Below are 21,075 nucleotides of genomic sequence, written 5' to 3'. Positions count from 1 at the left end.
CACTTGTGGCACAGATCTCTTTTAATCATGGCCTCTATCTCCAGATATTCTTCAGAGTTTCCAGAGGAGAGTTAAATGCCTTACTGAAGGATGGAGATCTAGGCTTACAGGAGATCTACGCTTTCAGAAAAAAAGAAAGTCTCTTCCCATGTTTGGTATTCATCAGCAAGCCAAATATGGAAATGCATTTTTGAAACCCAAAGGAGACTTTTTGTTTGTTTTAAATCAAAACCATATGTATGCTTTCAGGCATAATTCAGGAAAATCTGTGAGTATGATTTTGTGAATAGTGACCATGCATAGTTGAAAACATTTTTATTTTTAATTTTTTTTGTTTGAATGAAAATGAACATTTCCTAATAAAACTAGCAAAGACCTACTTCTCTACATAGACAGATCTACATACCAAGATGCTTACTTTCACTTGCATATACACCCTCAGCAATTTGTCTTATGGACAGGGAATTACAACAGCATTTATTATACCTTTCACTTATTAGCTACTCAAGCATCTTCTGTAACAACATTGTCTCTTTCAGAAATCAAAATCCAGCCATTGCGTTTCAGATCTAAGCTATAATTACTAGAGGTATTTTTAGTTTTAAGTTTCATCTTCCTATTCAGCCTGACAATACCTTAATTATATCCTGACAAGGAATAGGAATCAACAGCTGCAGGCTAAATTGTGTTGTTGAGTCTTGGCCCTTTCTTAGACACACGTGGGTGTTCATGCCGCGGTGGTAAGGACTAGCACTTTCTAGAGAGCCCCTCTCTAACTCACAGAGAAACAAGAACGCCTCTCTTCAATTATTCTCCACCTTATGGAGCCCTGTGCAGGCAGAGTGACCTCTCTGTGGAAGGGATTAGTTGTATGCTCTGCAAAATATATTTTTCCTTTTGGTCTTATACCTATTAGTCTTAGAAGTGCTTATTTTCATATATGAGCTAATATTCAGGCAGATATGAAATATGCCTATAAAGAGTTGCACTTCCACATTTTCAACATCACATATATTCATTATATGGAAGCTTTTGATTACTGTATAAGAATTTGAGTGGGGGAAGATTCACAATAGCCTTTCTTCTATTTTCTCTGTAGCTTTAGACTTTGGTGCTCCTTTATCATATTCCTGGATCTCCTGTCTTCTCTCCTGTCCCTCTGCACACTCTCATACAGCAGAAGTGTCCTATCTGTATTTAAGAGAATCAGATACTTAGTCTCACTCTGAGACGCTTACCCTAACTCTGACAAAGCTACAAGTAGGGTTGCCAAATACTGGAAGAATCATATGCAGCATTGCTGCTATATCCCCTTCAGCATCTCATACTGTCATTTTATCACTGTCTCCATGATCTGATTTCTCAAGAGCTAGGATTGTTGTGCTGCCTTCAGAGTGAACATCTATAACTGCTTGCTACTGTTGTAACCATAGGCTCCCTGTAACATGAACTGCAGCGTGAGGCATGTAGAAATTTGTTAAATATTGAGCATACAGAGCACAAGAGAAAGCAGATGGGGCATGAGGCATAAATATTTACTGGCATATTTTCTTTAAGTCATAAGTGACAATTAATTACATCCAACCCAAAGGAATAAGTCTTAATGGAAAGAAAATATTCACAGCTGGTTTTGAAGCAATAAATTATGATGAGATGATTCTGGATGATTCATTGCTGCAGTCCAGCCATTAAAATAGTCTCTAAAATACCAAGACCCATAAATCTACAAAGTCATTTGAGATACGCATCTTCTGAAGAGTAATTGGGACTAAGTTTAATGTATATCTCTTGCTGAAAATGCTTGAGAGGTTATAAAACATCTTTCTGACAGCATACAGTGCTTACCTTAAAAAAGAACTGTGGCTGGGCTGGGGAAACACAAAGAGGTCACATTAGGACCTAATTTATGCAAACCTGAATGACTCACAAAAAACAGTGTAATTTGGGAATGCTTTTGGAAACAATCCATTAGGGCTTGCAGGAGGAGCAGTTGGAAATCCCAGCTGCACATTAAATAGCAGTCGTACAGTTTATGGGACAAACTTTAACATAAGCAAGCCTCCTAAACCATATAACCATATGCACAAGATAGTGTAGTACTACGTGGGGGATTAAAGCAAAGCAAGCAGAGGTGTGCTCAGGCACTTTAATTTTCAGTGCTTGCTCACAATAACTTTTCCTTCTCTTATAGCAAAGGCAGAGGAAGATTTTTAAAAGGCTTTTTTTTTTTTTTTTTTAAACCTTGTTGCCACGTTCCCAAATCCTCTTGCCACTTTCTCCCAGCATTTAAAATGCATGGTTAGCTCCATTTAACTGCTACTGAATTGCTTAAGCCTTCAAGTCAGCAAATTCTTGTTTGCAAGAATGCAAGTTTACTCTACACATACAGCCCGTTTCAGGTATGGGTGGTCTGGCCATTAAACTCCACAGAAGTGCCTCTGGAGAGATGCCATCACTAGGGACACTTAAAGGTGTTTAATTTTTCCAAAGGAGAAATGAATGTTTACAGTGGTTACAAGTATGCTGCCTCTCTCTTGGAGGGAGGTACAAGCAACAAAAGTACTTAGCCTACATCCTGCATCTCTGTGAGAGCTACACGACCTCTGAGAGAAGGGCAAAATAAACTAAATGGGTAATACTACTCGACAGTAAAAGCTGTAGAGTTCTATCTATTGCCTATTTAGGCACTTAGATTCTAGAATATGAAGATAGTAATATGATTTTTTTGGCCATCTGAGTGAAAATACAAAAGAAGAAGGGGGAAGATAAATAGACTTTTTCCACTTACAACTAGAGTGGCAAATGGTCATCTTCTAATTACCCTAAGGACTGTACAGTAAAAGAAACCACTGGGCAAACAAACTACAAGCAGGGAGTGCCACGGTCCTGTTTTGGTGAGAATGGATTGTTTGCTGGTGTGCAGTAGTCTGGTCTTGCTTTAATGAGATCAGGAAGGCATCCCTGTCACAGAGACTTTTGTGTTATTTAGTTTACAGTGCAGAAAGTGTGCACGAACTTCTTTGTACTCTGGAGTTACCACATCTCTATCTGTATGTCCTTATGCAAGCAACTGCTTTGCACATCCAGTACTTTCAAACAGATATTTTTTAATTCCTACATTTTATAGCTGGTTCCTCTGACAGAATCATTTTGGCAAGCGTGGAAATTAACGTTAGACAAGCATTACATCCAAATGCTAATGGATAATTAGCTCTGTCTTCTACAGGATGCTTTTTTTTTTTTGATTTTTTTTTTTTTTCTGAATAGCTATCAGGCTATTCCAAACATCTCCTACAAGACACTGATCTAAAAATCCTCTTTAACTATTTATAGGACTGAATTGTACTGTGTACAAAGAAGAGCTACATCCTTTGTACCATTCCTAATCTCGTATCTAATCAAACAAAAAGTTGAGCATACTAGTTATAACTGTTGGCACCTCTAAAAAGAAATAATAAAAGCCAGTGCAGGGAAAATAAGTAAGCAATATTTAGTGAGAGAAAAGAAAAAAACAAGAAATAAAAGGAAAAGTAAATTGAAATAATTGAATAATTGAATAATTGAAATAATTGAAATCTACAAAAATGAGATGCCAATCTTTACAACACATCATTTTTCAGATGGCATTTATCTCTGTGCTCAGGAAAGGAATACACTCGGAAATTATCTAATTGCCTTCTTGCATCCCATGACAGCACACCAATTCAATAGCAAGGTAGGAAATAAAATCCAGCCTGGTTTCCAAAGCTACTCAGAGAAGGGTCAAAAGGAGGCTAAATAATAGTGATGACAATTTTATTTTTTTATTTTTATTTATTTTTTTTAAGTGGAGGAACGCTACAGAACACTACCTGACACTCAGCAAATTTCAGTTGGCAGTTGTGATCAGTTGGGATCTCTCTCTCCCAGATAGGAGAGTAACTTTTACTTTATGTGCTTTATAATGTAGGAGTCACAAATCCTACTGTTGTACTTGAAGAAGTTTTAAAGGAGCACAAGATAGAAGTTAAAGGAAGATCAAACATTAGGCAATATGAAATTGCATGCACAAGAAAGCAACACACACTCCTACCTAAAATAATTCTCATTTCTTTCTCATTAGGATGTGCGTGACTGCACAGTTATATCTTTAAACAGCTGAGAAATTTGTGAGCAAGCCTGGGTGAGTGCAAAGCCCATCTGCCCTCAGACTGCTATTCTGAATGCCTCCTTGCAGCTCAGTTGGCTGCTGGCTGCAGAAGAAAAGCTCCTTTAAAGTACCTAAAATGAGCAGTTGTTTATAACACAGATAAACACACATGCCCAATGACAGAGTGAGAACACAAGGAACATAATGGTTTGGAATTTCTTCTGAGTATCTTCATGCCTCTTTTTGTATCAGTCCCCAGCTCAGCATCTTTAAGCTCCACTTCTACTGAAAAAAACCTAAATTACACATGGGTGTTTTGCCATGTGTTTTATTCTTTGAAATTTAGGAGCTTATATATACAAAATATATGTTCATGTGCCCTGTGAAACGAATGATCCACTACACCTGTTCATACACTCTTCATTTTATCATCATGTTATTAGTATAGGATTTTTTTTTTTTCCTAGCATAATAAATAAAAGCTCACCACCATCTACGACAAGCAGGGACGGGGGTTTCTGTTTTGTTGTGAGATTTACTTTCTCAAAGCATCAGCATATGTCAGAGAATCATCAGGAACTACATGACATACTATTTCTGAAATTACCTTACAGTGTTGCAGGAAACACTCAGGTTGAGGTTTCTAGCTCCTTTATCAGAAAGATCCAGTCAAATCCTCAACTAAATGCCAAGGTTTCTCATCTCTTTGTTCCTTTATAAATAACCTGGGAGCTACAAAAGCCATGACTTCAGTCATCACTGTAGGATCTTCTGAACTTCCTTCTGTCACACGGTAATAAGAGCCCAAATTAGGGGATGATGCTTTTAGCCACGGAGAGCACAGCAGGGAGACTCACATCCTGTTCATAGAGTTGTTCTGTAACTACAGGTTTAAGAAAACCCTTAAGGAAAGCAGATATCTTCCAAATAGAAGCTTGTCTAGGACTAGAAGACGGGTTAGACCAGAAGCATTTTCAGCTTTGTCATTTCCGACATGACAGATTCGAAGCTAGGAAATTCTTGGTTTGTTTTAGAACAAACTCCTTAAACAACCAAAAGGTATTTTTTTTCTCCAGCCACACATACAAGTTGTACTTATATAGCTATGCAGAAAGAACTCAGTTTTCAGAGCCTAGAATATATATAATGATAAAGCTAAGGATCCAACTGACTCGTGGGCAGAAAGATCTTTATTTCTGTCTGCTACTGTTTAACTAAGCAGAATAACAATTCTGCAGATGTGCAAACTGGACTGTGAGCTCGTGCAGATGGGTGAGTGCAGAAGTACAGGTACTTTACCTGACGTTCACAGACTGGGGATGGCACTGACAGTTCTGATGCTATGGTCTTCTCCTCCAGATACCAACAGAAAATATTTAACTGAGACCTTTCATGTTCTCTTCAACTGATGCTGTGCAAACACAGGTAATCTGATTTTCTAAGCATTTAGGAAGAATCAGTGTCAAATTCGGCAAAATGGCATTTCCCAATTAAAATCAAGTAAAGTAGTAAAGCATAGAGTACATGCATTACAGACAGCTTAGAAGATTTCCTGTCCTATTTACTAAACAGTGCATCTGGGAAAGATAAATCCTAAGTGGTTTTTTGTTTTTGTTTTTTTCTCTTCATTTTGACTCCCCTAAAAGTTGTTTAAAGGATCTCTGAGAAAAGATACTTTATCTTTGCTATTTCATTCTGGATTCTGGAAATCAGTAGACCAGACTTCAGCTGGGGCAAAAGATACACGTAATTAGGCAAAACATGGTCCCAAAGTAGAGGAGATGTGTGCATAAAAATAGTTTGACAAAGTAGTTAATTTTGTTTAATCCAGTATTACAGCCACAGTAAAGAGACGTAATTGCAGTTTCTGGTTGCCTGTTTACCAACAGTAATAATTTCAGGCATAAATGAGAGCAATGAAAGAGTAAACTCCAGGTTGAGGGAGGAGCAAATAAAGGAAAAGGGGAAAAAAGGAAATTTCAAAGTTCAGTCAAGCCTTTCTTTCTAATTATGCATTGGCATTTTAGGTTTTGAGAGCATATATTTAGGATGTCAAATTGACTGACTTGATGAATCTTTTTAATGTGAGTGAACAACGCATTCTCTGAGAATGGTAGGCATGGTGATTCATGATTTCATTTTCAAAAGAAATTTGAGGGATCTGAGATGGTGGTATCTTAGACATTTATTTTATGGATGCTTACACAAAATAATCCTCTAAAAATAGTCAGAGAGCAAGAGAGGGCATCACCAAAGTAAACCCTTACTTATGCAAAAGCAGACAGAACTGCAGGCCCACTCCTTTCAGGAACACATTTGGCAACAGAACCTCCTCTGATGGCTCTAACAGGTTTAAATAGAGACAGAGGAGTCCAGTGTCTTCACATAGCCATCTCAGCCTTGCACAGCAAAACTCCATCAGCAGGAAATAAGCATTGGGCTTCAGCTTTTCCTGAGTGCCAAGCCTTGATGGTATGTGGGATGCAGGTGAGAAGATGATGGAAGGCTAAAGGGTGGGCTGCCTCAATCAGGAGACAGACTGTGTGACCACCAGTGCTGTCCCATTGCTTCTACCCCACCAGTATTCCTGCTACTCCCATGCAGCACGCAGAGTAGTATCTGATGCACTTGACATGCCATGCAAAGCTACCATTCTGCATGCTAGAGATTAGATTGTAATTTCCAATCATAACATAGCTTGCAAGGAAACACAGGCAGTGTGAGCCCATTTGATAATTTCTGGATGGCATCTGTCTAATTTTATAATAGTTCAAGTGTCCCAAAGGTAAAAGTTCCTACATGTTTCATGAATATAGGTGGTACTGGGAGACTGTAAGTGCGCTGTATAGATGTGATTTCAAACTTGCCTGCACAACAGAGAAACGAGACACGGCCACAACTACACCAACATTCTACTGAAGGAAAAGTGTACATCAGAACTTACATCTCAAGATGCTAAAAAACTGAATTTGAAATATTAGCACATAGGTAAGCAGGCTTTTTTTTTTTTTTAATCCCAATGCTCACCTAGCCAATCAGAAATTCAGCTGTTTTACACACCACTTCATAAGCACAAGAATGTATAATGGTTCTTGTTTTAGTCAGCTTGCTGCTTCAGAGCTCTACCTATTTATAACCTGTGTAACAGCTGGGGCAGAGCTGTCCTGGAATTCATAGAAGTGTGTGTGAGCAGACAGATGCTATGCAAGTCTCCTTCAGCAGAAACAGAGGTCAGTCCTTAAAGATGTAGTTTGACATGACTAAAGATGATGGCAAACCATGTTATCTTGATTGTAGAACTTCATAAGAAAACAGATTCGTGAACCACAATGGGAACTAAGACCACAGCAAAAGATTGAGCTAGGGAAGCTGGAGAATTGTCCCTTGGTTTGAAACATTTTTGCTGATTCTGGACTAATTTTTGGCAACTGAATTCAGTGATTTCTATGAAATCTTTTCTCTAGAAGCTTCTAAAATTTGGAAGTACTCTTCTATGAAGTTTTATTTTTGGCTTTCTAGAGCAGCCCTGTAACTGGCAGATTGTTCTGGTCTGTAGTGAGATTTCAGTAAGAAGCACTAGCCTGCCTTGCTGAGCAGGAGGTCAAAGGAAGCAGTAAAAGAAGCAGGACTGGCTTCTGTGCCACCCACAAACTGGTCTCACATCCATCTTCGTTATTTTGCTCAGGAACAAATCCTCATAGAAAATAACATCCCCTGCCATAGGCTGATTGAACTATTATTTTTCCATGCCAACAATCTTTATGCACAGGAAATTGAAAAAGACAAAATTAATTTAAATAAAACTAAATTACTGTATTGATTATGGTTTATTGTTTTAGATTTATCACTGCTTTATTCAGACTGGCCTTAAAATGAGATTTCTCAGCTTTGCTAACTGTCACATTTGTATTATCTAGTCCTCTAAGATTATACTTGACATTTAAATGGGCACAGAAGCAAGGACAATAAGCAAGCATAAGGCCTAGCAAGAATATAATTTAAGAGGAATAATGTTCACATAAGTGTTTATGGGAACGTACAGAACACAAGCAGGCTCTTTTCAAGAAAGATCTACCAAACCTAAATATAAAAAAAAAGTTCCTAGGATCCCCAATATTACGTGAGGATTTAATTAATCATTATTGAAAGGGTAACCTCACAATCCTTTAGAACACTTACTAAGAAATCATCTTTTTTTTTTTTTTTTTTTACTTCCTAAAAAAAATAAATCATAGTTGAAACTCCATAGGAATTAGAAGAATCAAGAAGTGTCATTTTTAAGGAACAGTCAGCTTAATACTTAAGGGGCCCATACAACAGGCTACAGAACATAAGTGGTCCAAGTGCTTTCATTTAGCTTTACATTGGAATAATCCATTCAAGCAAAAGTGAATGCAAGGAGGCCTTGCAGATCATCACTTTGATACATATCAAAACAAATGATCTTCAAAGAAAACCTAAAAATTGATGTCTGCATTGCTAGAAGCAAAAAAAAAAAAAAGCAAAAGGCTTTAAAAAAAAAATTGCTAGCAAAAGGCTTTTTGTTGTTGTTGTTTTTGCCATTGTAATAACTGTAAAAAAAAAAAAAAGTAAATGTCATTGGTCATTTTCAAAGAGGAAAAAATTACTGAAAATTTCTTGTCAAAATACATTGCCACTCCTTCTCCGCTTCCCATGAGTTACAGTTTGCTTTGACTCAAATAAATGAAGTAAAGCAATATTTTTATCTTGAGCTTTTGTTGATTTCAGCTCCAAAGGGAGCCCAACATGCAGCTGTACTTCCTACAGAACAGACATTTTCCATTCCGGTGAGCAATGACTTGGATGAAGTGTATTTGGTTACTATGCTGTGCGGAAATTACGGGGATTTAAACTATCTTTCTAAAGTCAGGAGACTAACCTAGCTCTAATAAATGCTTAGAGCAACTGTATTTTGGGGGTTTTTTTGTTTCTGTTTTTGTTTTTGTTGTTTTTTTTGTTTTTTCACTTCTACATAGATGAAATTAAGATGAGAAAAGCTCAATATTCCAAAACTGCCATCACATCACAGTTATTGCTAAGAGCAGAAATGAATGAGGTCAGACACTCCATTAAGTTCTTAAAAACAATTGTCAAAGCAATCATAGTTACTGTAAAATTTCACAACCCTCCACACAAACTGTACCCTCACATTTGTACTCCAAAAAAAGTGATAAAGCGTTCAGTAAGATAATAGCATATAAGAAACAATAAACATCTTGAGAACAGAGGTATGAGATACAAGGTGGAAATAAACTCCAAGCCTTTAATTTCTCCTTTTCTGGACAGGCCAATGTTTGCAATAGATGCTAACTTTTAAAGTGAATGAAATCACTATTGAGTGTCACCAGGGCAAGCATAAGGTGCAGAGTACAGCACAGTTTGAATGTGCCTTCTGTGCTACAGAAATACAGTCACTGTTTCAGTTTTTTGCCCTTGAGGACTGCATTCTCATCAGTTCTCAGAACGAGTTTGTATACAAAACTGCTGCCAGCCTTCGGCTCACATTTGTTCAGCTTTCCTATGACACAGTTGTGTCCCACATATCCTAAGGCTTTGGCATTTAAACCATGTTTTTCCTCCACACCCAGGGACTGCCTGCTCAGAATTTTTTTCTTCTGTGGTCTCCCCTGAGGCTAATTATTTTTTTTTCCCCCATTTCTGTTAGTAGGAAACTAAACATGAGGTTTGTGGGCACACTGCAGTGCAGTCTCAAAGTATTTCCTTTAACTCCTGCTGGGCTGTCTGAATTGGCACCCTGCCAATCCTACTAGGCTTTGTACTATGAAGGAAGGCAGGAGAGAGGATGAAGGAAGAAGAGCAGCACAAACCATGGATGTAAAGCCCCGTCAGCTTAGTTTCTGAACAGTATTTACATGGTTATACCAAGCAGCACAGCACAGCATGTAGCGTAGCAAGTTCTGCACAGTTCCCTGCAAGACCACATGCACAGAAGTTTGGCCTGTGCGTAAGCGTATGGCACCAAATCCAGGCTTGTTTGTGACCCTGGGGCAGCTAGACCAGAGCTGCTGCTGACCAGCTGTACGTACACGGGAGCAGATGTTGTTTGGGCCACCTGAATTTTCTCTTGGCAACATTACAAGTTTTTGTACTTCATGCAGTTGTACTTCACTGATTGAAAATTTCAAGACAGGTTAGAAATTAAGCAATTGTGCTGAAGTGTCCTTTAAATTGCAAAATCACCAGCTCAGATATTAGAAAACAATATATATGAAGTTCTCTGCCTTTGTAATTGTGGACCTTTTTGAAGTCTTCCTGCTCAATGATTCAGGCATAGATCCTGTGCTGTGCAAAGGTGGGCATATAAGGAGATAGAATTAAGGCTGCATAAAGCTATCTTTATAAAGTCCTAATTTTCAAATCTCATTTCTTCAGTTTAAATTCCTTTATTTTTAAATAGATATTGACATTTTATTGAGGGGTTTGATACCTAAGGTATATGTATTTGGATTTTATGAAAAGAAAAAACATCTCCTGCAGCACTTCAAGCAAGTGTTGGTCACATCCCTTTATGATGAAGGACAGACTACAAGACTGTGGCTCTGACTTCTGCATACCAGTTAGGAACATCAGACAGCACTTATCCCAGTGAGAGGAGTAAAGTAGCGGGTTTTCAGTTCAACAAGAAGCTAGAAGAACTTCATAGGAGAAAAGGGACCATATATTTCAAAGTTGTCTTCAAAAGCTGCCAGCAGCTTTTAGCCATTACAACACTGTGCCACCAACTACTGCTGTTACGGTAGGATGAGCCCCGAGTTGGTATTTCGGCATAGAAGTGGATTGAAGATGACTAGACTTTCATCTTAAAAATACTAGGTTAGTAACAATATTAAAACTAAAAACAAACTCTAGAGCTTGTTTAAACCTCACCTAAAGCTATAAAACATCTCACAGGAAAGAGCGTTTCCTTACTATCAAGTGTTGAGATAGACAATCAAAGGAGGCACTAACACTTCTTAAAACAAACAGCAAAAAGTAGTTCAGCAGTTTCTTAGCTAGTGAAAATAGCACAAAACTGAAGCAGATATCACCTTAAGGTTTATAGTCAGAAAAAATACAGTTTTAAAAATAAAAAGAATAGATACTGCTCTTAGTAAATTCCTCAGAGTTTTTCTTCATTAGCATTATTGAGCTTTTGCACGTAGGAAATGTTAATAAACCAGTAATGCCAACCCTGACGAATACTCCCTGAAACAAAGTAAATAAAAACAAAATTGACTACATGCTTCCTTCCTCATCTTTAAGTTCTTTGCGTCAGTACTCAGAAGCAACTTGAAATTACTCGACTCTTCCCGAGTGCGAGAACCGTGTTTCAGTTCCAGCCATTCCTTGAGGCCACGTGCCATCTGTCAATTAGTAAAATACATTATATATTTTCTATATTGAATACGTAAGTACTTGTATACAAGTTATTTCTTAACGTTCTTAATACTCTCAAAATGCAGACAGTGGGTGCTGAGGTTTCTGCATAGTTTCCACACTTACGCAGGAGTGGATTTCGGCACCCAACATTGTTGGTCAGGAGAATTTACCCTTAAGAGTCACTGAAATCCTCACCCAAAATAGGAAAAAGGAGAAAAAACCTTCCACATATCTAAGTTCAGTATAATCCTAGAAGAGAAGAGCTTCTTGAAAACCCAAGGCTCAGCATGTTGGTGTTGATAACCTGGCTGGTCCTCACCTAGCTGAAATGCCTGGAGAGGTCCATGAGGAGGGTGCTGGGCTATCCACCCCCAGTCCATCTCATACGTGTACAAAAATCTGCAGAGCAAAAGGAATGCTGCTTATAATGTGATAGTGTATTAAATGGCTTCCAGATCCAAAGCATGCCACTTTCGGTACCCAGAATCTAGATTTGGGTGCAGTAATACAGCTCATCAAAAACAAAGTATTGCTCTCATATGAGCAACTATGATTTCTACCCTGAAAACATAACTGGACTGAAGGTATATAATATATTAACTATTAGGTAAGTAGAAAATGGAGTTATTTTTCAAGATAGTCTAATCTTCAAGCACCTCTAACAACTAATCAAGCATCTCCAAGAACAAATATCCTCACAGTGAATTCCCCAGACTACAGCAGTGCTGCAGAACCTCCTAGGATGGAACTGTACAGATAATATATGATGAAATGATCGTCTAGCCCCGCCCCCCCCCACTTGCTCAAAGTGGGGCTACTCTCCAAGCAAACAGAAGAAAAAAAAAAAAAAAAAGAAAGTAAATCAGTTCTTCAGCCTTTCACTGGTGTGAAACTACTTCTGTGTAGAAATTGCCCACAATTAAACCTGTAAAATCCATATAACAGGAAAATGCTAAGAGATTACATTGACAAGACTGTGACAAATCAATGTCAACAGAATTTGACAAGTGTATTTGGAAACTGGATTCAGTACTGATGTGCATTACATAATCATTTCACTGGATTCTGAAAAATTAAACTGATGACACAAACAGAACGTGACTGAATAATGAATACTCCTGCACATATTGTTATTTCTTCCTGAGGCATTAGTGAGTTACTTGCCATCCAACCACGTGAAACAGAGATCATTTTTGGCTGCGTGGAACAAACACATGCTTAGTATAACAGTCTGCATCAGTGTTAGAAGTATTCGTGTATAACACAGGATTGTATAAGATGTCTAGATAGCAAATGACAACGCACAGCTTACAAGAGTCTTTGGCAAGGATGTGTGTTCAGACAACTGCTCCAACAGATTTTTCACAAAGCCTTTGCACCTAATCCAGTGCAAAATTAGACCTCTCTGGGCCTTTGAAGCAAAGTTCCTAAGCAAGAGCCCTGCCTTCAGCACAGCTGTGAGTGTTCTGGAAGTCTAGAAACCAGACATACGCCTCCCAGTACTCTCCCTCAGCTGCCAAACAAAGGGTGTCCTGAGCACAAGCCCTGCCATGCATCTGCAGTCATACAACCACGTATCACTGGAGCTTTTGTGTGTACCAAAGCAAATGTGCACCACCTATTGCCTGCATGCAAAATGACCACATGTAAAATCCCAGTGGGAAGCAAGAGAAATTTTTTCTGTATAACAAACTGTAATGTGTTCAGGGCATTATGCAACTACCACACTGTATTGCTAAAGGATTTTTTAATACACTATGGTTTTTTACATTTTTGTAACTATTTCTTAAAACTTAGCCAGTCATAAAACATAGATGAAAGTGGTACATCATGACTGTTGACAACGTCAACAGATAAATACATTTTCTTTAAATTGACGAGGTGTTGAAAAATATGTTTTTAAGTTCACGTGAAGATGCATTAAGTCATTAAACCATTCTAAAGAGTAGAAAGCTTGCTTTGTGAGTTTTGGGTTCTTTTGGTTCACAAGAGGAGGTCTGGCTGGATCTTTCCATCTGCCGTGCTAGCTGTTAGTGCAGATGGTCATAATCTGTACATATGGTATGTGCATATATAAACCGAAATCAGCGTTGTCTCAGGTTATAAGCAGGCACACAGAATGAGCTTGGATACCTGACACAAGAATATTGGTAAAGGATATAATTCAGAGCATTTTGCTTTTCTAGGGGAATTTTACATGGAGCTCAGGAAATAAATATTTACTGGAGGGTGGGGGAGAGGAAACAACTCTCAGCTCAGAAAACACAAAACCTGGATCAGCAATTTGTTTGGAATCAGGTTTTGGCTTTAGCTCAGCCCTGAATCTGTGCCAAACTTTGGTTTAAACTGAAACAACCCTAAAATTTCCCAAACTCCTGATGAGATAGCTACAACATCCAGAAGCAATACAGTTATCCTGACTTTGGAGTTCATGCTTTTAACTCAGAAGGAAAGCTGGAGGAGAGAATTCTATTTCTGAAAGAGAAAATGGCTTTCTAGTCACGTAGAGGAGAAAGAAAAAAAAATCTTCAGAAATGAAGTGACCTTCATATCTGAAGTTGCTATTTAAACCAATTTTTCTACCATTAAATGGTTGTTGAAACTGATGGTGATTTGAGAAAGGATGTAGTTAAAAACTGTACATTCCAATGAATCGCAGGTAAATCAAACAGATAGGAAGCCATTCTGCCACCTATTGTAGTACCTGCTTAGCACCACTGAAAACTTCTACTCATGAAGCAAGGTTTAAAAAAAAAAAAAGCTTCCATAAAGCCCCACACTTCTCCCTTATTTGACAAAAACTGTAGAAGACGCTCACAACTTATATGTATACCAGTGTTTGCACTTATTAAACTTTTAGCAGCACGTTGCTGAAAAAAATTCACAGGAAAAGCAAGACATGAAGAATCCATCTAATATGATCAAATACATTTTTAACATTTCCTTTATCTCTGTGTAGCTTCTGTGATACAGTTTATTGGAAACATTTGTCCATTCATCAGACAAGCTAACTGTCAGAACAGAAAACCATGGCTCTTCCTTCTAACTCTTTTTTCTTTCTTAGCGTGTGCTCTGCTATTCTCCTTGCTAGCCTCTCTTGCACTATGAAAAAGCCTCACATATTCAGCTGCAAGAGTAGAAAAGGAATGTGTATTGACTTTGAAAGGATTACTACCATTCTAGTGTGACTAAGCTTCTATTTTCTTTCTTATTATAGGTTTGTTTTGTGAATTTAGATGCAAACAGAGATGATTGCAGCAATGAACAAGTGAAACAGGTAAGAGTTTAGGTTCTAATAGCATGTACAGTGGGTATATATATGCCAGGACTTTCCAAAACAAACCCAGAGCAAAATTCTATGGGCAAATCAAATCCAAACTTTAACTTTTACAGAAAGCAATGCATCAAAAATCTTGTATCATTTTAACACCTACCTTACTCCCATCCCAGAAACAGCTACTATATTATCGCAGACTATGAATTGACAGCATTTACCCTTTCAGTGGACTTCTTGCTCAGCCTCAGTTTTGTCAGAGGAATAAGGATGTATCGTACATCCAGTTATTTAATTTGATACAATACTAAGTCAAAATCATTTCTAAGTCACCCCTTGCTACTGCCAAAATTCTGACGCTTCAATCAACTGACCTATTTCACTCAAACTGCAGGTGGTTTGAAGGAAGGACTAGATAAAACAACAAAGTGTGTTTGACCTGTTTAACTGAAAGTTTGGAGGAACAGAAAAAGGAATTACATACACACATAGGCTGCTCTAAAAGTAGTGCCTCCTATTTGTTTTCTTGGAAACTACAACAGATGTAAAGAGCAACATAACACTACTTGATAGAACAAATACTCAGCTACAGAACACTGTTTTTCAGCAGTCACTGCCATTAGCTATGCATTTTTGCCAACGATGAACAAGAGTCCACATGCTGCACTCAGAAATCTGCACCATTTACAGTGACCCACCATTTCACAGCTGCTATAATGGTATCATTACTAGGAAAATGTTGCCCACACAATCCATCTTTGTGGAAGTCAGAAGGCACCAAATCCAGACTAAAGTAAGTGTAAATGAATGTCAGTGGGTGCCATTTTTTCTGCACGGAGGAATTCAGCAACACATCTTTGCTTTGTAGGAACTTCTATGTCAGACACCATTTTGTCTGACTGCCCCTCTGCTGCCATCTGACACGCCACAACAAGATGTAACAGAATATTGGCAGGAGGTTCAACCTCTACTGCCATCCCACCAACATCTGCCTCTAAGATTGTAGGCCAACATAATAAAAGAGGAGGCATTATTATCAGAGCAGCCCTTGTATATATATATAATTATTATAATATATAAACATAATATATGCATAAGGAAAAAAGTTGGTTAATTTACAGGTCCTAAGATGAAATACATCATGATACACTACTTAAATGGATGTACTGTACAAAAAAAAAAAAAGTCCTGATATCAGAGGAGTCGTATTTTAAATAATCAGTTTTGAACTTCAACCTCCTTTATCAGTTCATTTTCATCATTCTGGCTTGGTGCCTGAAATCAACTAGCTTCTAGCAGCAGTCTGTGGTAAGTGACCAAAGGGTGGGTTTCCTGACTGTCCAGGGAGACCTTCAATAAAGTATTCAAGTTCATCTGTGAAACCATTTTAGGTCATAGAAGGACAACCAACACAGGGACCTAGTTACATCCTGCAAGTCACAAATTAGCAGGAACTGTTTTTCTATACTATTTTCTACATCCTGAGTCTGCAGGAATTCAGATGTCAAAATAAATACAGCTTCTTGCAGCAGGAAGATTTTTCTGTTGCATCAATGAGTCAACTGCAGAACAGACAGAGGTTTAATTTAACTGTTTTTTAATAAGCAATGCTTTCACTGCAACTTAAAGTGTTTGAGGAACAAAAACTATATGAAATGAGAAGAACTGAGAAAATACCAAAACATCTCATACTCAATCTTACAAGCTAGATAACCATGTAAAAGCCAAGTTAAGCTAGCTGTATGCAGCTACTCTTTTTTTTTTCCTTCTCATAACCAACAGGCAAGGTGCTGAAGTAAAAGATATTCAGAAGTGTCATGATTTAATACCTAAAAAAATCTGATAAAAATGCAGAAATTTAGGCAGTAGAAGACAGATACGTAGAAAAATGTATAACCTTTCAGTGATTCCAAAATTTAAAAAAAAAAAAAAAGATGAAAACTTTTCTATGCTATAGTGAAGTGTCAAACTGAATTGAAACACTGAATTTAGTTATGATAAATATGAATACTTTGCCTCATCTGAAGATCAGTGTACTTAGTGAATTGCTCCCCAGAGTTGAATTAGAATTGCTAAACCAGGAAGATTTTTTTATATCCAGTTTAAATCACTCTGAGTAAAAATAATAGTACTGCAAACTAATCATTTTGAAGATGAAAAGGAAGAAATGAGGTATTACCGAATTGCACAGTAACTAAAGTGTGGGGCTCTGGGGACTGTGTTCCCTTAGTGGCTTTGCCATTAAATAAGTTCTGTTTGTGTTTAAAAAAAAAAAAGTTGTATTTTAAAGCACACTGAGATCCACAGCAAAAAAGACTTGCTTTAACAATACTTGCAGTTATTATCCTCCTGGGCTGGGCTCTGTACACTAAAGAGCACAGATGTCCCAGTAAAGCAGTGGGAATTTCTGGCAGAATGGAGGTGCAGATCTCCTGTGCTAAAAAGCATCATTGATGTTATTGTCACTGCCATCTTCAGCCGTAGCAAATAAATAACAAAACAGAAAATGATGGCATTATTATAAATGAAAGGTTGTGCCCACTGAAGCAGCAAAGAAGTGCATAGTCCATCTATGTTTTCAATACTTTTGTTACTCCACATTTAGTATTGCTATTGTTTGATTAGCAATTTTCAACTAAAATTTCCCTCTAGTGTCTTGCTTCTATGCCTGGAGGAAAACAAAGGTTTACTCTGTTCTCCTTGCCATACTTACTGTCAAAACTGGAAAAGATTCAGTAACTGATACACTCTTCTCAGTCTCTCAAAAACCTTCCAGCAACACAAATGCTAAGCGTTTAGATGTGCAAAGATAATCAAGCTGTTCAATACATTCAAGACAGCATTAAGAAATAGCAGATTGTGCTATTGGACTGTTGGGCAGAATTTATACTAACCCAGCGTTAGTACTGGGAATTGGTCTCGATGATTTCTAGATGATCTCTAGAGGTCCCTTCCAACCCCTACAATTCTGTGATTCTGTGGTTACAACCTGGTAGCTCAAAAGAAAGAATGTGCATTTTAACACTACCAGTCCTACATATGATGAACTCAAAGTAGCATGTTTAAGCTTTCTGAAGGAATGCTGAAGTGCTATTTCATTTTGATATTTGTGAATATAGTTATGCACCTCAGACTTCATTACCTGAGAGCAAAATCTCTTTTCATACTACAGAAACTGATCAGCGTCTCTCCAAATCTCCCTAAACTCATCAGTTCTATGAATGTACAACCACCAAAGGAAAATGAAATAGTCCTACTGAGCGGATTAACATCAGGAAATCTTCAGGCTGATTATGAAGTTCCCCAGGTAGGATTCAAATTATCCTTTAGTAGAATATCACAGCTGTGAAGGAAGGAATTTGGAAACTGGAAAAAAAGAGAGTCCTTTCAGCATGGACCGTATACACGTTTAAAAACTGAGTGGGAGTTGGCAAACAAAAAATAAATCTGACAAGAAGTTAAGCATCTGGAGGGAGAGGACATAGATAAGAGATCTCTCTAGATCCTGTGGATGTCTGGGTTGCAGCTGATAATGCTACAAGACATTAACAGCTGATAGGTCAGGGAAGGAAGAAAGATGCAATACTTTTTCTGTACGCATAGCTGCATCAGGGCACAGCTCCTACAGCCTCCTGTTCAAGTGAAGTCTTGCTACCTCCCGCTTTTGTTCCCAATCCATCTTGTCCCACACACCCACTTCAAAAAAGAGCTGACAATAGGACTTGAAGATCCTGAGGCTTCCCTAAGCCTGACTGATACAATGGAAAATATCAAGATACATTAACCGTATCAGAGCAAATTTAGCTTCTGTCATGTAAAAATAATAATAATAATAATAATAATAATAAAAGAATTAGTGCATTAATTAAAACTTAACATTTAAAGGAGCTGAAATAAAAGTTCTCATGCTAACTCCTTTGCTCTTGCTATTGCCAGTGAAATTCTCCATATCTGAGATTGCAGGCCAAAAATTCCTCCTACTGGCACCATGAAGAAATGATACCATTTCTTTAAGGCATTTCAACACATAAGTTTGAGAGGCTTAACTCCTTATTATAATAAGTCTTCCACTCTTTTCCATTTTTTAACATGTGTTGTTTTTGTTTTTGTTTTTTTTTTAATGTTCATGTCTACATGAAGAAAAAGAATGAACAGTTCTTTGATAGTTTAGGTTGGGTTCCGATTTCATTAGTCTAAGTATGAATTGGAAAGAATTTCATTAAAATTGTGGAGATGTCCTGGATATAACATTGTCTCAGCAAACTTCACATCAGTAGGTATATGCAGTTTTGTCTGCAGAAAAAAAGAAAAACAAGATTTAGGACTAACATAAATTTGTCTTTTAAAATGAGTAGAGCTTTTGTATTGAGGCAGGGTGAGATTTATTGGCTAGACAAGCAAATGCTATGTTGATCCTTCTTATTTGCTTGGCTTTCCAGAGAATTTCATTTGCAAAAAGAGTTGCATCATTTTCACGGGGCGTCTGCTGGCCCTTTTCACAAGTACAACCCTGAAAAACATGGGTTGGAGAAGAAGCATGGGAACATCTGCTCTAAGACTGCATCTGTTACTAGAAAATTTTCTCACAATGTGGTGCATGCTCAGGTCTGATTCACTAGCAACTCCTTGGCAGTTAATTAAAAAAAAAAATCTTTTGTATTTTACTTTTAACAGACTAATGCATCTAGTTTTGAGTAGTAAAGTAAGAATAGTATGTTTTATTGGCCTGTTCTAACATAAGTCATCCTATTCCATTGTTAGTAGGTATTTGCATTCACACCCATCGGCAAGGGATCTTGAAGCTCACTATGCTAGGTACTGTGCAAGTGTGCAGGGAGCCCAGTGTGTCTAACACAGCTCAAAATCTAATGCTTCAATCAGAGCTGGTTCCACTCAAGCTGTGTCTTCCTTAGGGTCTTGAGTTAAGGCATGAAATCACAACCCACAAAACCTTGGTTTTGCTTGACAGTGCATCCCATACTACAAACATAGTGTCGTGCAAATATATTAACAACTTAACTTTGTGGTCATATAAACATCCAACAGTTCTAATATCCATAAAACAAGGATAACAAATTCTTTTCCCTTAATTTCTTCCCACCTTCCTACTTAATTGTACAGCTTCACTGGCAGAGATATTTTTTATGTAAAGGTTCAACACAGTGCTTTCAATTGGAGGTTATACTGGTCTGAAGTAACAGGGTTTGGGGCAAATAAAGAACAAGAGGGAGAAGAAAATAAATCGCTATTTTTAAATAGTTCCTATGGATACCTAAAGGTGACCTGCTCCTCATCTCGCCAGCCAGTATCAAAAAGGCTGCCTTGAGAACAAGCAAACCAGCAGAAATTATCCTGAAAAGCAGTTCATGACCACAAACAATTCATTCCAGAGAGAGGTAATAGTAGGTGGTGCAAGGGCTGTAATAATGGTGTGTCAGGTGGCCAACTCCAACATAGCTAAAAGCAAGACTGTCATTAAAATAAGAGGCTGATTGAAAACAAGCTTGGTGATTTCAACAAAATAAGGACACTCCTGTGATACAACTGGGTTCTGTACTAAAATGCTTGTGTAACAGAAGGTGCCAATCCAAATGGTCTTATTTTGGCATATATGTAACTGCACACTGTGTTAGAAACATCTAAATGACAAGTTGTATTGCATCTTTGCAACAGAACATTCCTGAGATTTTTTTAGAGGAAAGCATAAAGTAAAGTAAGTTCTGTTTTTTAATTAAATAACTCTTTGAGATTCTTTTCCCCTCTAGTGTCCTTGGCAAGCAGACGTCTGCTTGGTTCAGTGTGCGAGGGGAGACAGGAAGAACAGTGCAAGCTGCATCATCTTTGAAATAAACAAGTTTCTGATTGGGCTTGAGCTTGTTCAGGAGAGACAGCTGCAGATAGAAGCTCATGTCTCAAAGCCTGAGGACGACACAAACTGCTCAGTGTCCTCAATAGAAGAAGATTTCCTCACAGCATCTGAGCATCTCGAGGAGGAAAATGAGGCTGATGAATATAAAACTGGTAAAAGCAATGAGACTGAGCGTAATTCTGCTATTGTTCATGACAGAACAGCCATGGCCATTGTTACAGAAATTGCACTTCATTTTAATTTATGCATATATTTATATGTAATTTAGAAATAGGATAGCCATTCATACTTTTAAATTGTTGTTCAGACAGAAGGATAATTGTTTGTATAGCAGTTTTACAGAGCAGTAATGTATTAGTTACGCGGCTATTTTTGTTTTAAAGATACAGGGTACTCCGCAAA

General features: G+C 37.7%; 1 protein-coding gene across 5 annotated transcripts in view; it reads left to right on the top strand.

Moving 5' to 3' along the window:
* SPHKAP (SPHK1 interactor, AKAP domain containing) overlaps positions 1–21,075 on the top strand; it is a 68,254-nt gene that overhangs the window by 30,395 nt on the left and 16,784 nt on the right. For all 5 annotated transcript variants that reach the window (XR_014885554.1, XM_085233174.1, XM_085233173.1 and 2 more), the window contains exons 4-6: positions 14,748–14,807; positions 17,977–18,111; positions 20,570–20,825. Coding sequence is in view for 4 of the 5 variants with exons in the window: in XM_085233174.1 (XP_085089300.1) it covers positions 14,748–14,807; positions 17,977–18,111; positions 20,570–20,825 (451 nt within the window). In the remaining variant the exon portion in view is untranslated. The remainder of the gene's footprint in view (positions 1–14,747; positions 14,808–17,976; positions 18,112–20,569; positions 20,826–21,075) is intronic.

This window comes from Meleagris gallopavo, chromosome 11, assembly GCF_905368555.1.
Source record: "Meleagris gallopavo chromosome 11, MGAL_WU_HG_1.1, whole genome shotgun sequence".
In the NCBI taxonomy this organism is placed as follows: domain Eukaryota; kingdom Metazoa; phylum Chordata; class Aves; order Galliformes; family Phasianidae; genus Meleagris; species Meleagris gallopavo.
This window is presented reverse-complemented; position numbering and strand designations above follow the sequence as displayed.